Below are 20365 nucleotides of genomic sequence, written 5' to 3' on the forward strand. Positions count from 1 at the left end.
TCTGTCTCCAGGGAAAACGTTTTTCTCCTCTCATCCTGGCTGGCTGGGACCCTCAGCACGCCTCCTGGGTATACTATACTCTTGGTGATTCTGGAAGCTGTTGAATCTCCTTCATCCGGAGGGAACTTAACCAGAACCTACAGAATGCTGAGGGGAACAGAAGGATGAATCGCTATTCTTTGCTGGTCTCTTGGGGGGCAATTAACCAAACCAATACAACCTGGGGCAAGGAGAAAGCACTGAACGAGGGTGAGAGCTGGACCCCAGGGCAGCGCAGGCCACAGGCACTGGGGGCATGAGGAAGAGGGAGGGCCAGTGTGGTCCCCCTTTTTTTGTTTTGAAAAATGAACAGGATTTTAAAGAATAAACATGCTTGAGGCTGCCTTTCCTCACTGGGGCGGGCACAACCTAGACAAAGAATTCCTGGGCCCGGGCAGACATCTGCGTGCCCTGCTTTTCTCTGTTTTTATCACTGTGTGCGCAGCCAGTGTGGGTTTCTGGGTTTGACTGGGTAGCAGAGACGTATGATGAAGGTCTGGGAAACCAGAGGGAGTCTGTTACTCGGGGACCTTGATGCGACCGGAACCTGCCCTGCCCCCCCCACCCCTCCCACCCTGAGGAAGAAGCAGGATGTGAGTTCCAGTGAGCCGGAGCCACGGCCTCCTCGCTGGGCTACTGACTAGCTAGTGGCCTTGGTCTATCATTCAGTCTGGCCTTGGGCTCCTCATCTGTAAACATCCCTTTTGCCTTCAAGTTCTGTGCTTGGCCATCTCCCTAGACACCCCAGGAAGTGCCTGGCTGTCCTGGGTGGACCCCACAGTAGCCAACCTGGGGTAACATCACGCCCAGGAGTGAGACACCCTTCTCCCAAAACCAAGAGGACCAGGGTGGCTTTGGCACTCGGGGTTCAACTGGAAATGACTGAGGCCCTGGGGACAGGGTCTGCTCTTGCCCTGTGCCCAGCGGGGTGCCAGACTCAGTGTTTTGGTTTTTTGTTTTGTTTATGTTGGTGTCTCTGTGTAATTTTAAATTGCACCTCTTTTAAAAATCTCCGTAGAGAGTGTACCTGTGGATGGATGTAAAGGAAATATGTAAATAATAGACTGCTTTTTTATTCTGAAAGATGTTCCTATTTCTCTGTGGATAAAACATGGTAGTTTTTGACTACAGGAAAAATCAAGTCTTTATTAATCTGAGTATTTTCTTAATTGGGCACAGACTCAGCACATTCTGAACTCAGTCCTGAACCTTCCCCCAACATCAGACGCCAAATGCCCTGGTGAAAGATTGGGGTTTACCAAAGGTTTGGCAGGAGGTGGAGAAGAGGTTACTTTGCACAACAGTGAGCCCTGTGGAACTTCCCTCTCGGTGCTGAGGACGCCCAAAGCCCCGCCTGCGGCCAGGCTGGGTGAGTGCGGAGGGCGGAGACACATCTCCGTCTTCCTATTGCTTCTCTTCCTTCTTTTATCTTCACCTGTAGCCTGGATTCACGCGTGGTGCCCACTCTGGTACTAAGAAGGAGGGATGCTCTCTCTCTCATTCATCCTTCCTACGTGGATCTGAAATGTCGCCGTCCTCGTGGGCTCTCCCGTCTGCTCCGGAAGGCAAAGCATTGAGTGGGAGCAGTGAACTGGAGATCGATGTTGCAAAATGGACGGACATTAAAAGCATAGTATTGAATGAAGATGGTTACCCAGAACCAGGTGGATGGCACAATAACATTTATGAAAATTTTAAGCCTTCCTCTAAGCCACGCTTCTTTGTTTCAGCGATATACGTGTATTTTCAAGAATTTGTATTAAATTATTAGATTGGGAGCCTAAAGTGGGACATAAGGGAGAAAAAAACCCAAACATTTATAGAAGGGGGGGACCTTGCTCAAATAGTGGATGCTGATTATCTCGGACGGAGAAGTAGGTTCAGTTCCCACCTGAAGTTCACACACACACACTCACTCACGCACACACCCCTACCTGTGTGGTGCAGGGCCGGAATAAGGAGTGATCTGGGTGAATGGGATGCCTGGGGTCTGGTGAGGGGTGAGATACCTCTGTTGGAAAGACCCAAATTGGACTGCGGTACCAGGGGGTTCAACCCACAGCCCATAGGTGGAGTGCAGCCCAGGGTGGCTATGAGTGCGGCCCAACACAAAATCGTAACTTTACTTAAAACCTTTATTTTGTTCATCAGTTTTCATTGGTATTTGAGTACTTAATGTGTGGCCCAAGACAACTCTTCTTCTTCCAGTGTGGCCCAGAGACGCCAAAAGGCTGGACACCCCTGTGTGAGTCTGAACAGCTCCAGGTCTTTTCAGGGCCTGATTTTGGCCTGAGCTGCGTGGCAGCATTTTCTCAAGTGCTGCTGCCGTGTCTGCGGCTGTGCAGACTGGGGTCCGAGATTCAGAGCGCCTGGCGGACGGCCAGGTAGAGAGGCTGCTGATGCAGTGCTTCCCAAACCGGAACGTGTGGCCAGATCCCTGGGGTCTCACTCAGGGGCTCCTTCTGATCCAGAAGGTCTAGGGTGGAGCATGGGGTTCTTTCTAGTTTCTAACAAACTCCCAGGTAAAGCTGCCAGGCCTGGGACCGATCCTGGAGTAGCAATCCCCTCAAATATTTAACCCCACTTCTGATAGGCGAGTAAATAGAATTGAAAAAACAAAATGAAGAAATGAAAGGAAGACGGTCTTAAGGCCCAGGATTGTCAACTGCTTAAACATTTCATTTACCACTGGACGTTTCCCAGGAAAATACCTGATGGTCTCTGTCCTGTGTCTTTTCTGTTCTTTTCTTTTGTTGATGAAGAGACTTGCATAAGAAATATCCCAGGAAGCTCTCTAGCTATGTTTAATTTTGTGAGTTTGATGTTAACAAAAAGAGAAACCCATGGCATCCTTTAATTATGCTTTTGAAAATTGTGATATGAAAAGAAAGTAGCTGAGGAAACAGTAAATTAACTATTACAATTTTTTAAAAAAATCTTGCATGCAAAGGCCTCAGTGAACCGGCAGCCTTCACGTGGCCGGAAAACGCCTGAAGGGTGAGAATGAGAGATTGTGTGGATTGGATCTGGTGAATCATAGGAATCGAACAAAACGCAGCCAACTGAACTCCAAAGCCTGGCTGACTGTCTTTACCGTGTTTAAAGGTCGAGAGCGGGACCTGCACAGAGTACAGGTGTTCTGACTCCTTTCTCTCAGGGGTACTTCCCTTAGCGGAGGGTGGGTCCAAGGGCCTCAGGTTATTTCCTGTATTTGTCAGAGGGCCAGACCCTTGGAGAGAAACACTCCAGGGAGGCTGCAAAGGATGTCCAGGTGCGTCAGAGAGAAGGGGGACTGCCTTTTACTAAGGAGGTAAGTGGGGGCACCCAGGTGTGGAGAGAGGATGTCATCCAGGTGTGTGCAAAGATTTGACTCGGGATCCCAATCTCCAACTTGCAGGGGCCTCCAACCTGAGGCCCGGGGGCTGCATGTGGCTCAGAATGGCTAAAAATGTGGCCCAACACAAAATTGTTAATTTACTTGGGACATTATGATATTTCTTTTTGTGATTCCATGTCACAGTGTATTTACTGTGAGGCCCAAGACAACTCTTCTTCTTCCAGTGTGGTCCGCAGATGCCAAAATGTTAGACAGCCCTGCACATTAGAACTTGTAGAGACCTTCAGGATAATGTAGGCCTCCCCCAGCCTGCTTTGTGGATGAGGACACAGAAGTCCTGGGCTGGATGGGGCTTGCTTGCTCTGGTGACTGGGGCAGTGGCCGTCAGTGTGGGAATTTGCACCAGGCATCCTGATTCGCAGGCCTGAACACGAGTGCTCCCCTGAGACCTCTCAGGCTGTCCTCTCATCCTCCACCCAGCTCGCTCCCGCCAGACTCAGCTAGAGATTCCACCTGACCCAGAGGGTCTGGCGGCTTAGCTTGTGGCTGTAGACATTTTAATAGCCACTGAATCATGAGGTTAAGTGACGTCACCGATGGGCACCTAATTTTTAAAACATTATAATGTGATTCCCTCTCCAGGTGGACAGCAGTGTCTTTGGCTGATGCACACACTTTGTATAAGTCTTTCCTGGTGAGCCAGTGGCCCCCCTCCCCCACCTGAGGAGAATTCATCTTTCCCAGCAGCTGCCATGAGGCCCTGGTTGGCAGTGAGCTCTGTAAGGACAGTGGCAGTTTGCCATGTCCGTGGGCCCTCTGGACATGTGTGCTCCCAGGGAGGAAGGGACACACGCAGGGAAGACCAAGTCAGGGGGACACGGCGGTCATTCCCAACATCCATGAAGAGTGCTGCTTGGTTCAAGAGCCGTGTCCCCTCCCACACTCACCGGACCATCACAAGCACTCACGCTGTGTGTGATGGGCTCTTACAATTCATTCAGCAAAGAGAGTCGCCTGCAGGGTGAACTGGGTCATATCTTGTGACTTGGAAATCTCTCTTTGCTGATGGACCCCTGAGACATGCTCCCCAAGGAGGTGTGTAGAAACATGTTTATTTTATTTTTTCCACATTTGAATCCTGAGTTTTTACCAAATGAATGACTATTGAGCACTATAAGAATGTTTGGGTCAGCTGGAAAACATCCCCATTGATAACATATGTATTTCTCTCTTTTTTTTAATGTTTTATTTATTTATCTTTAGAGGGGAAGGGAAGGAGAGAGGAAGGAAACATCAATGTATGGTTGCTTCTCGTGCATTCCCTGCAGGGAACTGGCCCCTGCCGGAAACTGGCCTGCAACCCAAGCATGTGCCCTGACTGGGAATCGAACCGCGATCGGCTATGTATTTCTCTCTTAACCCAAATCTCAGAATAACATTTGACGTCTCTTCCTCCAGATGTATGGGGATATATGTAATTGACATATTGCACAAGTGCGAGGTATACGACGTGTTGATCTGAAGCACTTGTATGCTACAACACGATTCCCATCATAGCACTAGCTAACACCCCCGTCATGTCACCTAACTACCATTTTTTTGTGCGCGCGCGGTGAGAACATTTCAGATCTACACTCTTAGCAACTTTCAAGTACATAGCACACCATTATTAATTGTAATCACTGTGCTGTCTGGTAGGTCCCTAGAGTTTTTCATCTCATAGCTGGAAGTTCGTACTCTTCCGCCAACATCCGGAGCACGTTCTTTGGGGTAAGCTCTGCAGTAGCAAAACGTTGCAAACAGCCTCACTTCCCGGACTTCATTCACTCCGGAAAGCTGGTCTAGAAGCGATTTGTCTGAAAACGGAGTCTCCTTGGTTTGCCACCCAAGGGACGTGTGACAGGTCTCACAGGACTCAGCAGGAAAGGGCTGTGGGTAGGGAATTAAGACCGGAAGTTTTCTCAGACCCCTAGACATTTTTTCCGTGAACACCTTGGTCGAGAGCCAGATTGTTCGAGACCTAAGATGTTTGAGCACCGAGGCTGGACTGTAGTTACTTTCCGTGGGTTCAGACGTATGTGTATAAATGCACGAGGAAAGGGCACATGCAACCTCTGAGGGAGGGACTGAGATTGAGGGTGGAGGTCAAAGGGGATGTTAGGCTTGTCTGTTTCATGTCCACAAAACATGAGAATGTGTTCACGTGCCCTTTTCATCATTAAAACCAACTTGAAACAGATGGAACAGAGAGAAAGCACTGAGCTCCTACAGTACAATTTTCTCCTTGTATTTAAGGAGGGAAGGAGGGCTGACATCCAATGTCAGCTCCTCCGGCGGGAGGCCGGGCTGAGCCTGGCGGCTGCTGAGTGCTCTGGGGCCAGCATCCCAGCTGTGGCGGGGAAGGGGGCAGCCAGGGTTCCAGAAAGTGCATGCCTCGTGGCAGCCTGCAGGACACAGGGCTCACGCTGAAGTCTGCCTCAGAATGACCTGCCACGCTGGCAATGTTTTCATTCTCCCAGGTCTGTCTGGTGGTCTGTCGATCTGCATTTTTTTAACGAGCACTAGGACTCATGCTGATGGGCGTGGTCTTTGAGCCACACTGGGGGGAGGAGACCTCCCTCATTGTTCGCCCTTTTCAGAGACAGTGCCTCATGATGTCCGCAAAGATGAAGGTGAAAGCCGTTTCCCTGGTGACAGAGACCCACTTGCTGAGAGAACACACCTGCCTGGATGTCTGAGCTGCCAAACTGGCATCCTTGAATGTCCTGTGTGTGCAAACGCACACGTAAATCACTGGAAAAACACCACCAGGGCCGTTCCAGCCTTGCATTTTGTTAAAAAAAAAATAAGCAGGCAATGGCCCAATCTCATGGGCTAGCAACACCAGCACGAATGTAGATGGGCCTAGGTAATAATTCAGAGAGGGCAGAAGGACACATGGTTTGGGTTTGTCAGTGTTTTGTCAGGAGGCGTACATCGTGGAAACCCAAATGAAAAGCTTTGGCAACGCTGAGTGTCCTGTCTCAATGTGACTATAAAGAGCTCTCCACCAGTAAATGCCATGATGCAAATGCAAGATGATTTTCCATCCATAAAAGCCATTTCTACTTGGTAATGAAGCAGATTGGAATCAAAAATAGAAAAGCAAATTGCCTGCCTTAGGAAGAGAATGTAGTAGAAATGGCTTTCAAGTGCTCATTTTTGGTCTTTATATGTATGTATGTATGTATGTATTTGTATATATTTTCTGATTCTAATATACTACACTGAGATAAGCCATCCATGCTGTTAATGTCTTGTGTTGGTAAGAGTCCAATCAAATGTTAAAATATAGAATGTGCTGAGATCTTGGATTGGTTAGACTGGTCAAGCCTTGTTGTTATTAGTTGTTGTTGTTGTTGTTGTTATTATTATTATTTTGTATAGAATGTCACCAGAGAAGGCAACCTGGCTGGATCCTGGATCTTCAGAAATGAAGTGATGTCCAGGCATGTATGTATTGAGGCTGCCTGTGGCAAGAGACCCTTGAGAAGGCCAAGGTCAGGGACTAAAGCTTCCCTGAAATGTTGGGGTGAGGGGGCAGCAACTGGGTTTCCCCTCAGCCCTGGATAATCCCCCCCAAATTAGGCCACACTGTTAGCATCACTCAGAGACCACTTGGGATGTTACTAAAGACATGCGTTTCTAAATCAAATTAAACCACCAGAAAGGAGGAGAAAGGGCCGAGTTACTCTGCCCCAGGGCCTGTTGGGCCCCTTCGAACCCGTCACAAGGTCAAAGAGCAGCTGGGGAAAGAGGGGCATGGATCCCTGGCACAGTGCTTCAGCCTGCAGAACTTTCTGATGATTAGAAAGACATAACGAGCGCTCAGTTTTGGTTCAGTTTCTGCCGCCTGAACATTCGCAGAGATTCATAACAACTAAATTGTCGTGTGTGTTTTATGTAAACCCAGGAAGGGAGACACATGCAAATGACACGTGCAGTGTTGATGTGGTTGAGTAAAAAGTGTTATGAACTCTTTAAAGACTCTAGTGAATTACAATAAGTCTGATCTATGAGGGTAAACACAATTCTAACTTACTCAGGCAACCAGTAAATTCCCCAGGGATCATCAATGCCTCCCTTTCCCAGCAGGTGGCAGTAGTAGCATCTATCACAGTCACACATCACCGTGACTTTTGTAGACTTCCCTCTCACCCACTGGAGTGCAAATTACCAGACAATAATGTTTGGTTCTTGTCGGCGGTGGAGCTTGATTCTTTCCACAATATCCCACCCTGGCCTTTGCATGCCTGGTAAACAATAATGAAACGAAGGAAAGCGTGGAGACTGAGAAACAGCAAATTCTCTTCACCACAAAGATGATCTTTGCGGATGGACATTCAAGCGGAAGGGCTGGGAACTGCACCCGGAAACTTTCTTGCCGAGAGGCAGGGACGTAAGACAGAGCAAAGATTGTCCAAAAGTAGACACCACGGCCGTGTGCTGGGCACATGCGGTTCCTTCACACATATCGGATCTAAACATCCTCTGGATGTGGGCATTTTTATGAGCTTCTTTCGTTGTCTACGACTGGGATTCTTCCAGTGTCAGGAATTCACCAAACACTCACATTTAGTAATGGTGGGGCTGCTACACCTGACTTGATTGGGCTTCGGGCTTCGGGAGTAGTGATCTCCTGTGTTTGGCAGTCAACTCGGGCTTAGGTTAGGGTTTTTCAGAAAAAAACCCAATCATCTTTTTTTCATTTGCCCCGGGGCTCTTTCAGGAAGCAGGGGGAGGACAGTCAGAGAAATGCAAAGTTCTTAAAACAACCCTGGCATTCAGATATCTGAAGAGAGCTAACTATGAAGGCTGGTAGCACTTTCAGGTGGATTACTTTGTGAACTTTAGGAATGCTGAATTGGGGTAAGGCCCTGGTTCTCAACCGGGGGTGATTTTGTCTTCCACCCCCCACCCCCACCCCCACCCCCAGGGAATATTTGGCAACTTTTAGAAGCATTTTTGGTTGTCACAACTCGGTGTGCGACCAGCATCTAGAGGGTAGAGGCCAGGGATGCTGCTAACCACCCTACAATACACTCAACAGCCCCGCGTGACGCGGAGTTACCCCGCCACAAATGTCTCTATTGCCGAGGGTGAGAAACCCTTTTATGAGGTGTGGCTATATTTCTCGTATCATTGGAAGCTAATTTGGGGGTGGCTTTAGCTAAATTGGTTATGACTCAGAGAGCGCGGGTCTAGAATAGATACAGTTGCATGAAATTGATTGCTTTTTTTCCAGCGTTGACTTTTCCTCCTGTGTGAGTGAATCACCTGAATCTGGAGGGTGGACTAGTTTTACTTCTTTCTGACCTAACAGAGAGCCCTGCATCCAGAAGACAAAGTACCAGGGCTTACCTGAGAGAAGCTCCACCCTCTGGAAAAAGGAATCGAGATGTGGGGAAATGAGACAGTTTCAAAGGAGCGTCATGCAAGAAGTATCTGAACCTGCAGGAGGTTTCTAGGGGCTTATTTGAGCCAAGCTGACGGCAGTTGCTGGGATGCTGAGTCTCACTGGACTGAGAGAACGCTCCAGATAATGGCGGTTTTGCAGCTTATTTTATACAGTGGAATCAAAGGGGAAGACAAGAGGTTCCATGAATTCTATTGGTAGATTAGTGAGGGAGGGGAAGCAAAGCAGGGAAATCTCTGGGATTGGATAGAGAGTAAAATGGAAACACGCTTCTTTTACATTGGAGGGTGCAGGGCAGTTAAGAATTAATGTTTACAGCACATAGAGATGGGTATTCAGGGAACAAGATAGCAACGGGGTGGGGGTGGGGGAGACTCTGTGGTCGGGGCCCCGAGGGGTCTGGAAAAAGAGATTGCTTTGTTAATCTAAAGGTATGTTATCTTAGATGTAAAACGACAATAGAAGGGCTTATTTAAGATACAGACTGACCTTTGTCAAGGCAGCTACAGGCCTAGGATGGGACTGTTCACACTGACCTGCTTTTTGTAGGAATTTTTGTGTTCAGACCAGCTTGTGTTATTATTCCTTTGGTCTCTGAGTTTGCAAGGCCCAGCGTGCTGGCCTCCCCTGAGCTTGTCAGGTTTAGTGTGGCCCCTGTTTTCTTTAACAGGAGGGAGGTTATAAAGCTTCCTTCTCTACCCCACCCCCACCTTGGTCCAGGTTAATTTGCATTTCAAGGGCAACTTAATACGACCGAAGATTTTATTTAAACTTTAAGCTTCTCCAATGCTTGTTGCGTTTGTTGCCCTAGTGGAAATCCTGCCATTACTAATGTGCTGCCCGTGTATATTTTTACTCTGAAGTGAAGAGGCTCGGGGGTGCTCAGGTAAGGAGGGAAAGGAGAGGGTCCCAGGGGAGGAACTTACTTTCTGTGCTGGAAGGGACAGGCAGATAAGGGACCGGGCTTGGTGGCTGAGAAAGGGGGCAGAAGAGGTTGAGGAGGGGAGCCGTGGGGACGGAAGACTTAACCGCAGGAGCATAAGTCACCCTCCGTCCCCCATGGACCCGGGCTCCTCGGCCTCCACTCCATCCTGCTGTTCTCGGAGGTGGCAGGCCCAGCTCAGGAAGCAGGGGCTGAGGCGGCTCTTGAAGCCAGGCTGGTCCCTTTTCCGAAAGTAGTCGACTCGGAAGCGGGTCCGTACTCCCCTCCCAGGCACACACACGCCCAGCGGCGGGCCCTGGGAGCTGTCCGTGGTGCTGAGCCCTTTCTTTGGCCTGGCCGGAGCCGCAGCCCGGGCAGAGGGCTCAACGTGTCCCGGAGAGGGCGAGAGCGCGAAGGTCTGCTCCGGCCTCTACGTTTTAAATCTCTGCCGGAACCTCCTCCGTTCCTCTCTCAACCCCGGCCTAAACTCTACGCCACACCCCGAGCTGAAGGACGGGTCCCTCATCTCTCTCCCACCTATCCTGGTGCATCTCAGACCCCCATTCCACTTCCTCGCTCGCTCCGTCCGCAGCGAAATTGCACCAGGTCACCCCGAGAGAACTGGCGCTTCTCGCTCCACTGTCCCCTCGTCCACCCCACCCTTCTCCCGAGCGGGACCCTCCTAGGGCACAGCAAGGCCCCTGCAGGAGAGATTCTCTGTCACCCAGGGTTGTCGGCCCCCTCCTCTCTCTTCTGTTTCCATTCTCCTCGCACTCGCCCTTCTCTCTGGCTGTCTAAGCACCGCCCTGATTTTTCCATACAAGGCAGCGATGGCGTGGGGGCGGGGCAGGAGGAGGCGCTCTCCGTCCCCCTCAAAGACTGCGAGCCCACTAGCAACTCTTGAATCTGTTCAGCTCCAGCAGAGAAACGGAGAAACGCGAAGCCTGCACCGCAGGTGTGGGCGGGGGACTTCCAGGGGCCAGCGGGAATCTGTGCCCCCCTCTCTGAAGCACGTTCCCGCTGAGAAGTCACACCTAACAGGTAGGACAGTGCTCCTGCGTCTCGCTTGCGGGGACTGTGAGGGCTCTAAATCGACTACAAGTCGTCTAAATAACCAGTGCACGTGTAATCTGTGCATAAATTTATTTTTGCAGAGGTAGGATGATGGCACTTCCCATTGCTGTTATGTATTTTGGCCAAAGGGAGTATTTGGGTAATGGGGGAGGGGGTAGGAGGGGTCAGAGAGAGAATGGGAAGTGACGGGCTTTGCTTCTCTTTGGATAGGTGGCCATGGCCTCACTGCCGACTCGGGACCCCCCAGTCCCTGACTTATTTTCTGGTCTGCCACCGGTGGCCTCAACTCCGGCCAACCAGAGCGCAGAGGCCTCGGTGGGCAATGGGTCGGTGGCGGGCCCAGGCTCTCAGGCTGTCACGCCATTCCAGAGCCTGCAGCTGGTGCATCAGCTGAAGGGGCTGATCGTGCTGCTCTACAGCGTCGTGGTGGTCGTGGGGCTCGTGGGCAACTGCCTGCTGGTGCTGGTGATCGCGCGGGTGCGCCGGCTGCACAACGTGACCAACTTCCTCATCGGCAACCTGGCCTTGTCCGACGTGCTCATGTGCACCGCCTGCGTGCCGCTCACGCTGGCCTACGCCTTCGAGCCGCGGGGCTGGGTGTTCGGCGGTGGCCTGTGCCACCTGGTCTTCTTCCTGCAGCCCGTCACCGTCTACGTGTCGGTGTTCACGCTCACCACCATCGCGGTGGACCGCTACGTCGTGCTGGTGCACCCGCTGCGCCGCCGCATCTCGCTGCGCTTCAGCGCCTACGCCGTGCTGGCCATCTGGGCGCTGTCCGCGGTGCTGGCGCTGCCCGCCGCCTTGCACACCTACCACGTAGAGCTCAAGCCGCACCGCGTGAGCCTCTGCGAGGAGTTCTGGGGGTCCCAGGAGCGCCAGCGCCAACTGTACGCTTGGGGGCTTCTGTTCGTCACCTACCTGCTTCCCCTGCTGGTCATCCTCCTGTCCTACGTCCGAGTATCGGTGAAGCTCCGCAACCGCGTGGTGCCGGGCAGCGTAACCCAGAACCAGGCCAACTGGGACCGCGCGCGGCGCCGACGCACCTTCTGCCTCCTGGTGGTGGTTGTGGTCGTGTTCGCCATCTGCTGGCTGCCGCTGCACGTCTTCAATCTGCTGCGGGACCTCGACCCTCGCGCCATTGACCCCTACGCCTTCGGGCTGGTGCAGCTGCTCTGCCACTGGCTCGCCATGAGCTCAGCTTGCTACAACCCCTTCATCTACGCCTGGCTGCACGACAGCTTCCGCGAGGAGCTGCGCAAGCTGTTGCTCGCCTGGCCCCGCAAGATCGCACCACGCGGCCAGAACACGACAGTCAGCGTGGTCATCTGATGCCCTGGGGCACCAGGCCTGCGCTGGGGAGCTCCACGTCCGCTGGGTGCCCGCCGAAGCTGGACTGGAGAGCTTGTTCCCAGCACCAGAGCTGAGCCAGTTCAGACAAGACCTCCAGCTCAGCCTTCTTGTCCAGTGGCCTTGCCTTGTCCTTGAGTCTGTGTAGATGTTAAGTGAGCTTTGTAGCCAGTGCTTTGCTTGGAGAAGGCGGGGAGAGGAAAATAGATTTATAATTTTCTCTTTATGTTTTGAAGGCCAATCAAGGCTCTTTCTCCCGTATTTCAGAGCCATAGCTGCCTCGCTTGCTTTTCCTTGTGTTTGCTAAATGGTGAGATGAAAAGGAACGATGGAAGTAGGATTTAAAGTAGCTGCATTTTGGAGTAGGTAAAGCTTTTCAGGTCGCCTTTTAAAAAGGGTGGAACCGAGATGTAATACCTGCTATTGCTTAGTAAATATGAACACACTCGCCTCTAGAGTTCCAGGGAAATATGTTCCAATCTATGTCTAGGAGTTTAGCATTTCCTGAATAAGACCTTCCTACATCAAAGGGGTTTCATTTGAAATCCACTTGCATCTATAGTGAAAACACTTACAAACTACCTTCCAAAAGGTCTTGCTATCATTTCCCCCCTCCTTACGCCCACCTTTTATTTGAAAATGTTTAGCTAACGTAGTCAACAAAGAGAGAGGAATAGAAATAAAGAGGAAAATGTACCAGTTGTGTAAGGGGACTTATAGCTGTGTATAGGACAGACATCCTACACGTGTGTGTGTTGGTGTGTATACAGCCAGTGTTTGCCGCAAACTTGGCTCTCAAACATTTGCTTTTCTGGGTGCTCAGTGTAAACTGTGTGCCGCGGCGTTCGCTTGCGTTCTCCAGTTGCCCCGTTGCAGCAGAATCAGTGCTGTCTTTCAACTGCCAGGCACCTGCTCTGTAGCGACACTACTTGGAACATGATCAGCCCAGAATACAAGGACTGGGAGAAATAAGCTGTCGCTCGCAGGATGCATAGGTCTGTGAATGAGAACAAGTGCCCTGTGACAAGGGTTTCCACACTGATGTGGGAGCAGTGACCGGGCAGTGAGGGCAGGAGTCGTAGGAAATGGCACACGGCATCCGGCTCTCGGATCAGCGCCCGTGGCATGCAGGGCATGAACTAGCGCCCGCAGCCACTCAGTCACCAACTGCAAGACTTCAGCATGGCCACAGCTCCCTGAACAGCAGAGCCCACGTGTCCCCAGCTCTCCCTTCTCTTACTCTCAGAAGTGAGCTCATTCAACTCATTAAGGTGTGCCCTGAGGTGAGGCAGAACAAGCAGGTGATGTGGGGAGGACGAGGGTGGGATCCTATTACGCCAATGTCAACAATCGCGATGGAAGAGTGAGTATTTGTGGTTGGGCTCCCTATCAGTGGGAGACTTCAGTAGCTATAGGTCTGCAGTTTTTGAGGCGTAGGAAAAGCCTGGCTTGGGAGAAAGGAAAAGGCAGGTTAACTTGGGAGGGGCAAGTTACCTTTGGGGATGGCAATGAAACTACCCGCTTCATCTATGGACGTGGAGAACAAGACCGTGTGCTCTCACAATGCAGCCCGCCCACATCAGGATGTCACTCTCCTGCCCCAGGTGAGCTCATCTCCCAGGCATCCCAGGGACCGGCTCCTGGGCTTCCAGCAGCTCCTTACTTGGGAGGCCCAAGGCCACGCATTTCCCATTTCCCTGGAGCATTCTTTGGACGGGTATGTGTGGGGAGCAAAGGCAATGGAGGAAAGGATGGGATTAGTTGGGGGTTCACTGTGCCCTCTTTGTTGCAAGTTTGATTCACTGGTTCTCAGCCCTGGCAGCTCCCCGCACCACCGGGGGAGCTTTCGGAAAACATCAGCACCTCGGCCCTGTCCTCAAGAGCCCAGTCGATTTGAGATGGGGCTGAGCCTCTGTTTTTCAAAGCACTTCAGTTGGTTTTAATATGCTTTCAAGATTAAGCTCCTCAAAATGAAGGATAAAAAACTATCCTCTTTTTAGTGAATTTCAGAAATATCCGAATGAAGCTTTAATTGTACCTGTCACAGGTTTTAAGGATTTGATGTTGAATTCTGACAATGAGTTACAAGGCATACTTGGGAAATATTCTCTTAGCCTTCAGACAATACCTGCCGAATCACAAGAGGCAACTGGTTGCAATCAGAAATACACAGGTGTTCATTCAACATTTGCCTCCCATATCGCCTATGGGTAAGGCACCATGTGAGTCCAATCAGATCAATCGCAGTATAAAGTCACACACCATGAATTGTTCCAAATCCAAAAATTGAAGTGCCTCCAGATTAGCTTAACGTGAGTCTGTGTGAACAGTGAGAGGTGTCCCGATAATGACTAGGAAAGCTGCCGACTGTTTCTGTCGTGCTCTATAACTTAAAAATTGAACATTTATATGGATTTTGTGAGGAGCCTAAAGAGATTGGAGAAATATGCTGTGTTTATAAATATCTTTACAAATTAAGCCCATGGGCAGTTACACAGCAACTAATTCATTCTTACCCCATCCAAAATCGATTTGGGATTAGCTTGACTATAAGACGAACTAACTCAAAAAATCTCTCAGAAGTGAGTCCTAGAGAAATCCACAGAGGACTGACGCAGAAAACTTTATTTTATATAATTCACGTAGGCACTACCAAGCCTCCAGTCCTCTTCCTGCAAGGAGCCAATCCGGCCCTAGCGCTGGGAACTGCGCCAGTCTGGGACTTGGCAGTGGCCTTTTCTGAGGCCGATGTGAGAGGTTCTGCAATCCTCTTTGCAAACCTTGTCACCAGGTCTCACTTTGGGCAGCCGGTCAATAGATTTATCTCACTAAATCAGCTGGGGAGTGTTTCCAAATGTGTTGGCAACAGTTACCTGGAATGAGCAACTGTGAGAGCTGCTAAGGTCTCAGGGACGTAGGCCTCCTGAGTGTTGTTCGAGTGGGCCTTCAGCCTGCCCTTCTCTGGGGAGCTGTTGAGTTCTGGGTTCGTTTTCTCGGGTGGGCTGGTTCACCACCTCCGTTCCGTGGTCTGCATTCCTGAGCATCGAGTAGTCTTGCGAAGGCAACTGATAGAACCGACATCAAGGAGACGCAGGCAAAAGTGTGGTTGGATCTGGGAGCGAACTCAGGGTCCATCCCCCACAACGGAGACGTCAGGAGCACCTGTGTGCCCCCAGGGACGTCCCCGGTTGATTTGCCTTCATGTGTGATGTCTTCATGTGTGCACTACGCATGTGTGGCTGCCTCACTGTGAAGCTCTTCAGGCTGGGGCTTGTACTGTGTTTGACATGTTTTGGGTGCTCAATAAATATTAAATCAGCAGTATGGTCTCTGGCTGTGGAATAAATAAACCAAGCCAGTTACACACACAGTGTAACTACACAGCCTTGGGTTGGCCGGGGTAAAGGCAAGGATAAATCAGGCCCTGAAAGACAAGCTACTTAATCTATATTTGTCAGCTTCAGCCACTCTGGGAGTAAACTGTTATTTGGGGTCTTCTGTGAACCCCCAGAGCCTACCTCAGCAACGACAGCCTTGCAGGGCATAGTACCGAGTTCTGAGACGGTGTGTACCCAAATCCACAGGTCCAGCAAAGGGAGAGTAGAGAACTTCAGGACTGATTTCTGCATCATCGTGAATCTGGCTCATTCTTTAAATGTTAGCGTTTACTCATCTTCTTCCACCTATAGCTTGAAGATTTTAAAAGCATTCAGCGCTTGAGCCTATGAGCAAAATTGATCATTGAGATTGTACAACATTCATAACAGAGTCATAAACAGGATTTTCTGGCACATCAAAAATAAAAGCTAAAAATGGACCTGGCTGGTGTGGCTCAGTGGATTGAGCACCAGCCTGCGAACTGGAAGGGCACCAGTTCAATTCCCAGTCAGGACACATGCCTGGGTTGTGGGCCAGGTCCCTGGTTGGGGATATATGAGAAGCAACCAATTGACGTTTCTCTTGTACACTGATATTTCTCTCCCTTGCTTTCTCCCTCCCATCCCCTCTCTTTAAAAATAAATAAAATCTTTATAAAAAGTTAAAAATGGATTTATGTACACCTTTCCAGAGATCAATATATTTTACTGAATCAGATAAGCCAGCCTACAGATGTTGGAAATACAAAGTATTTCTTTGGATGGGTGAGAACAGCAACTTGATTTGTTGAAAGACCGCTCGTTCCCAATCAGTCCTTGGGAGCAGAAAGCCTTATTTTGGGTTGGGTGTGCATAATTCCAACAGGGTTTGAATGATTTTTTTCTCTGCTTTCCAACTCAATTCCATTCTTTATTTCTCTATCCTGCCTTTTCTTCTGCTACTTTCCTACATTATCTATTAAATACCTCTGATCTGAAGCTACCTCCACCCCAGTGGAGGGGAGCTGGTGGGTCCTCCTAAGGTGAGTCCCGTTGGCAAGTGAGCCTGCCCACTTCCATGGCAGAGGGCGGGCCGCAGCAGACACGTGGAGGGTGGCTGTCATTATGTTTCCTGCCCACTCTGGGGTCTTGGAGCTCCCACAGCGGACTCCCTCGCAGATGACTGCGAGCAGAGGGGGACAACAGGCGTTTGGACAGAGGCTCTGAAGGGTCTGAGCATCAAATAATCTTATACGATCAATCTAGGGAGCTTGCAAGAAGCGCCTCACAATGAGAGGTCAGATGTGTTTCGTTTTGATGTTTGGGGCACAGACACCTCAGCCCGAATAAGCAGATAACGAAGAGTTTTTTAGGCATTCCCTGCTGCCCTCCCTTGACTCTCAGAAAATCCTCTTCTTCACTCCCTGGTCACTAAATCCTGCCCTACGCCCACCCCTGAATCCATCTCCTCCTTCCGCAATGGCCTCTAATGATGAATGGAAAGCTACCCTCTTCCCCACCACACGAGGTGAGTTATTGCCAAGTAATAATAATTTTTTAAAAAATCCTTTGAGCTGGAATCGTTAATAAAAAACTCCAGGCCTGAGCTCTGGGTTAGAAGTCAGGCGCTGGGCTTCTTCTCTACCCCAGAATGCCACAGTTACCCTTGGACTTCATCCTAGGAGCCTTGCGCAGCCGCCCGGGTGGGAGGCCCAGTGCCACAGCACAACCTGCCCCACCCAGGGCGGTCGGATGGGCCGCCTGCCCTGCCCGGGGAGTGGGGGGGTGGGGGGGCGCGGTGCAGCCAGCAGGTCCCTGTGTGGAGCCGGTCTTTCTGAGCCTTCTGCCCACTGTGGCGCCAGCGCTGGGGGCACTCGAACCCCCCCCCCCCACTACAACGCGGCCCAGGGCACGCGGAGCTAGAGGGCTCNCCCCCCCCCCCGCCCCCCTTACTACATCGCGGCCCAGGGCACGCGGAGCTAGAGGGCTCCTGAGCGCCTTCAACGGCCATAGCTGTTCCTTTAGAGCAGGCCCCTGTTTATGCCGCTCTCCTTCCTCCCCAGACTCCTCCAGGGAGCCCCCGTTTCCTTCTGTGACATGATTACAGAACTCGGGGCACTCACACATCAACATTACTTTATGGGAGGACACTTCTTTGTCCTTCCCTACAGATGTGAGCTCCAGGCGGCGGAGACCCTGTCTGCTTTATTCGCCGGTGTCTGCCCAGCACCTCGAGTGGGACCTGGTATGTCACAAACATCGTCAATGAGTGACCGTCACCACCATGCCAGGTCATGCCAGGGCGGTGTCATTTCCAGTGGTGGAGGGGGCATGGGAGGTGACACAGTCACACTGGAAGTGGGAGGGGCTGGGATTCAGACCCGGAACTCCTGGCTCTGCGTCAGGACCCACCCACCACCCCACGCTGCCCTTCCAGTTTACAAGCCCCGGTGAGGGGTTCACCCTTCCTTTGCCACGGCCCTTCTCACGGTCGTCTGACAGCTTTTAAGAAATACGGGGTCCCAGCCCCTTTCTGAGGTCCTCTAGATAAACCTTGGTGTGGAATCGTCTATTTAAAATATAATGTGTGGGAACTGGTTCAAAACCAGTGTGTGTTTAGATCAGGGGAGGATGCTTCTTGTGCACCTCGAGTGGGTGAGGTGCAGGCTCCTCTGAGCATCATCCCAGTCTGGCTTCTAGCAAGAGATGAGAGATCCACTGCGGGGGAAGGGAGCCCCTGCAGGGGCCTCTGCACATCTGTGTCTATGCAGGCACCAGGGAGCACCTAGTGGGTCCCAGGCAGTGCACCCAGTGAGTGCTCAGGTCCTGCCACCCAAGAGCGCAGAGGCCTCATGAGCGGTGCCAGTCCGGTGCCAAGCCCACACACCTCCAGTGCCAGCAGCAGCCCAGCAAGGTCGGTGTTGCTGTCCCGCATGAGGAATCTGAAGCTCAGAGAAATAATTTGCCCAAAGTCAGTGAGTGGCACTGGGCTTTGAATCCAAGTCTCTCTGTTTCCAAAGCCCCTTCCAGTCACACCGTGCTGCACCACACAGTTCACACAATAATAATAGTGATAACTGTCACTGTATTTTATTTGTGGCCATTTGCAATCCACTCATATTGCATTTTCTAGGTCAGGGAAGTAAGTCACAGAGAGGTGTGGGAGCTTGCCCAAGATCTGGGGGCTTGGAGGTGAGCGGCGAGGCCGGGAATGCAACTCAGGCAGACCCCTCCGAAGCCCGTGTTTCTTCCCCACTAAACTGAGCTCTCTGTCTCTCTCTCTCAACATGTGTTTCCCAACGTGACAGGCTGTCCTGAAACATACTCCCTGTGTTCCTGTCGCTCTGTGTTTGCCAGCATCCTTTGATGTCTGGACAGCTGGTCTCCTGGCCCACACTGTAGGTGGCTGGCTCTGAGACAAAGCCCAAGGCCACGGTGGGTCTCCCAAGCAAACCCAAGTCCTCTCTGGATGCTGCCCCAGGAAGGTCTGAAATTCTCTCTTTAGGTGTGATGTATCTCTCCCTCCTTCCCTCCCTTCCTCCCGCCTTTCCAACATTATTATTGCCCAGATCTTTCTTCCTTTGCTACTGGTTATTTTCTACTTGAATGGCAAGATGAAGGAAGCCTTGGCTGCTTGAATGAATGACCTACTAAACACGCAAGTATTTACATGAGTAATTTGTCAGGCATTACCACCCAGGTGCTCGTTATGACAAACAAGGGGTAATGACACTCTGGGGCTACAGCCGAAGCCTGAATGGAAATCGGCCTGCCTGGACTAAGAGAGAAAAGATCATGGGGAGGGGGTGTATTTGTGGATTTCTCATGACTATTGTCAAGGTCGTTGGAACGTGCGGCCGTGCGTCCATTCATGAAGGGTGATTTGGTTTTGAGTACATTTAATATTCACCAAAGAATGCTCAGCACCCTCGCCCATGGTCTGAGCACCTGCTCAGAGAATAGCAGCTCCTTATGTTCCTTTTCAACTGCAAACCAGACCCAGGAACAGGCCCACTCCTGGTACCTGCAGCGGACGGAAGGGACCCTGGACGGTCTTGCACAATCACAGCAGTGGGGCTGGTCTCTGTGTTTGACTGCAGCCTGTCGCTGGGGCAGGCCAGGCACTGCTCGTGTGACAGAACTCGGGCTACAGCGGTGCCAGTGGGGACCGCAGAAGACAGGGCTTCCCACAGGGTGGCAGCACTGTAAGTTCGAACACCCTCCTCTAGGGGGCGATGGACTCTGAAATGGAAGGGCGCCTGAGGGGGCCTCTGGTCCAGCCCCCACACTTAACGCATTAGGCGACCGATGTCCAGAGAGGGTTTTATGACAAGAGCCACATAGCCCTTGTCAGTGGCACTGCAGAGACACACTCCAGTGAATTGTTTCAATTCTGTCTTTTCATTTTTCTGATTCTATAAATAACTACCCTTGTTGTTCAAACAATACTCTTATCGTTAAACCCAGCAATACATAAGGGAGAAATGGGAAAACAGAAGTGACTTCTCAAGCTCTCCAAGCATGTCACTGCGAGCTTACATAGGATCAAGCTCATTTTGGACAGCGGTCTGTGGTATTTTGTTACAGCGGCGTGCGTGGACTAAGACAGTGTTTCAGGCGAAGAAACTTAGGCATCAAGAGGGAGTTTCCATTGCCCAAGATCTACAACGGTAAGCTCACAGTAGGGATGTTCTGGTTGAGGACATTCTGGGGGTAACCGAAGGCTACTTTCCTTCAATCTCTATGTCCTCAGCTCAAGCTTAAAATTCCAGGGAGGGAATGTCTGATGGAGTGGGTTTGTTCCCTTGGCCAGGGAGACAAGGAACCTGAGGGCA

General features: G+C 51.0%; 1 protein-coding gene across 1 annotated transcript; it reads left to right on the forward strand.

Annotated features, from left to right (window-relative positions):
- The first annotated feature begins 11043 nt into the window (after positions 1 to 11043).
- On the forward strand, positions 11044 to 12156 carry PRLHR (prolactin releasing hormone receptor). Its single transcript, XM_037059572.1, has one exon. The coding sequence runs from the start codon at positions 11044 to 11046 to the stop codon at positions 12154 to 12156; it is 1113 nt and encodes a 370-aa protein (XP_036915467.1).
- The last annotated feature ends 8209 nt before the right edge of the window (positions 12157 to 20365 follow it).

The sequence above is a fragment of the Sturnira hondurensis genome, unplaced genomic scaffold (assembly GCF_014824575.4).
Source record: "Sturnira hondurensis isolate 20B ecotype Veracruz unplaced genomic scaffold, ASM1482457v3 Scaffold0011253, whole genome shotgun sequence".
Lineage (NCBI taxonomy): Eukaryota > Metazoa > Chordata > Mammalia > Chiroptera > Phyllostomidae > Sturnira > Sturnira hondurensis.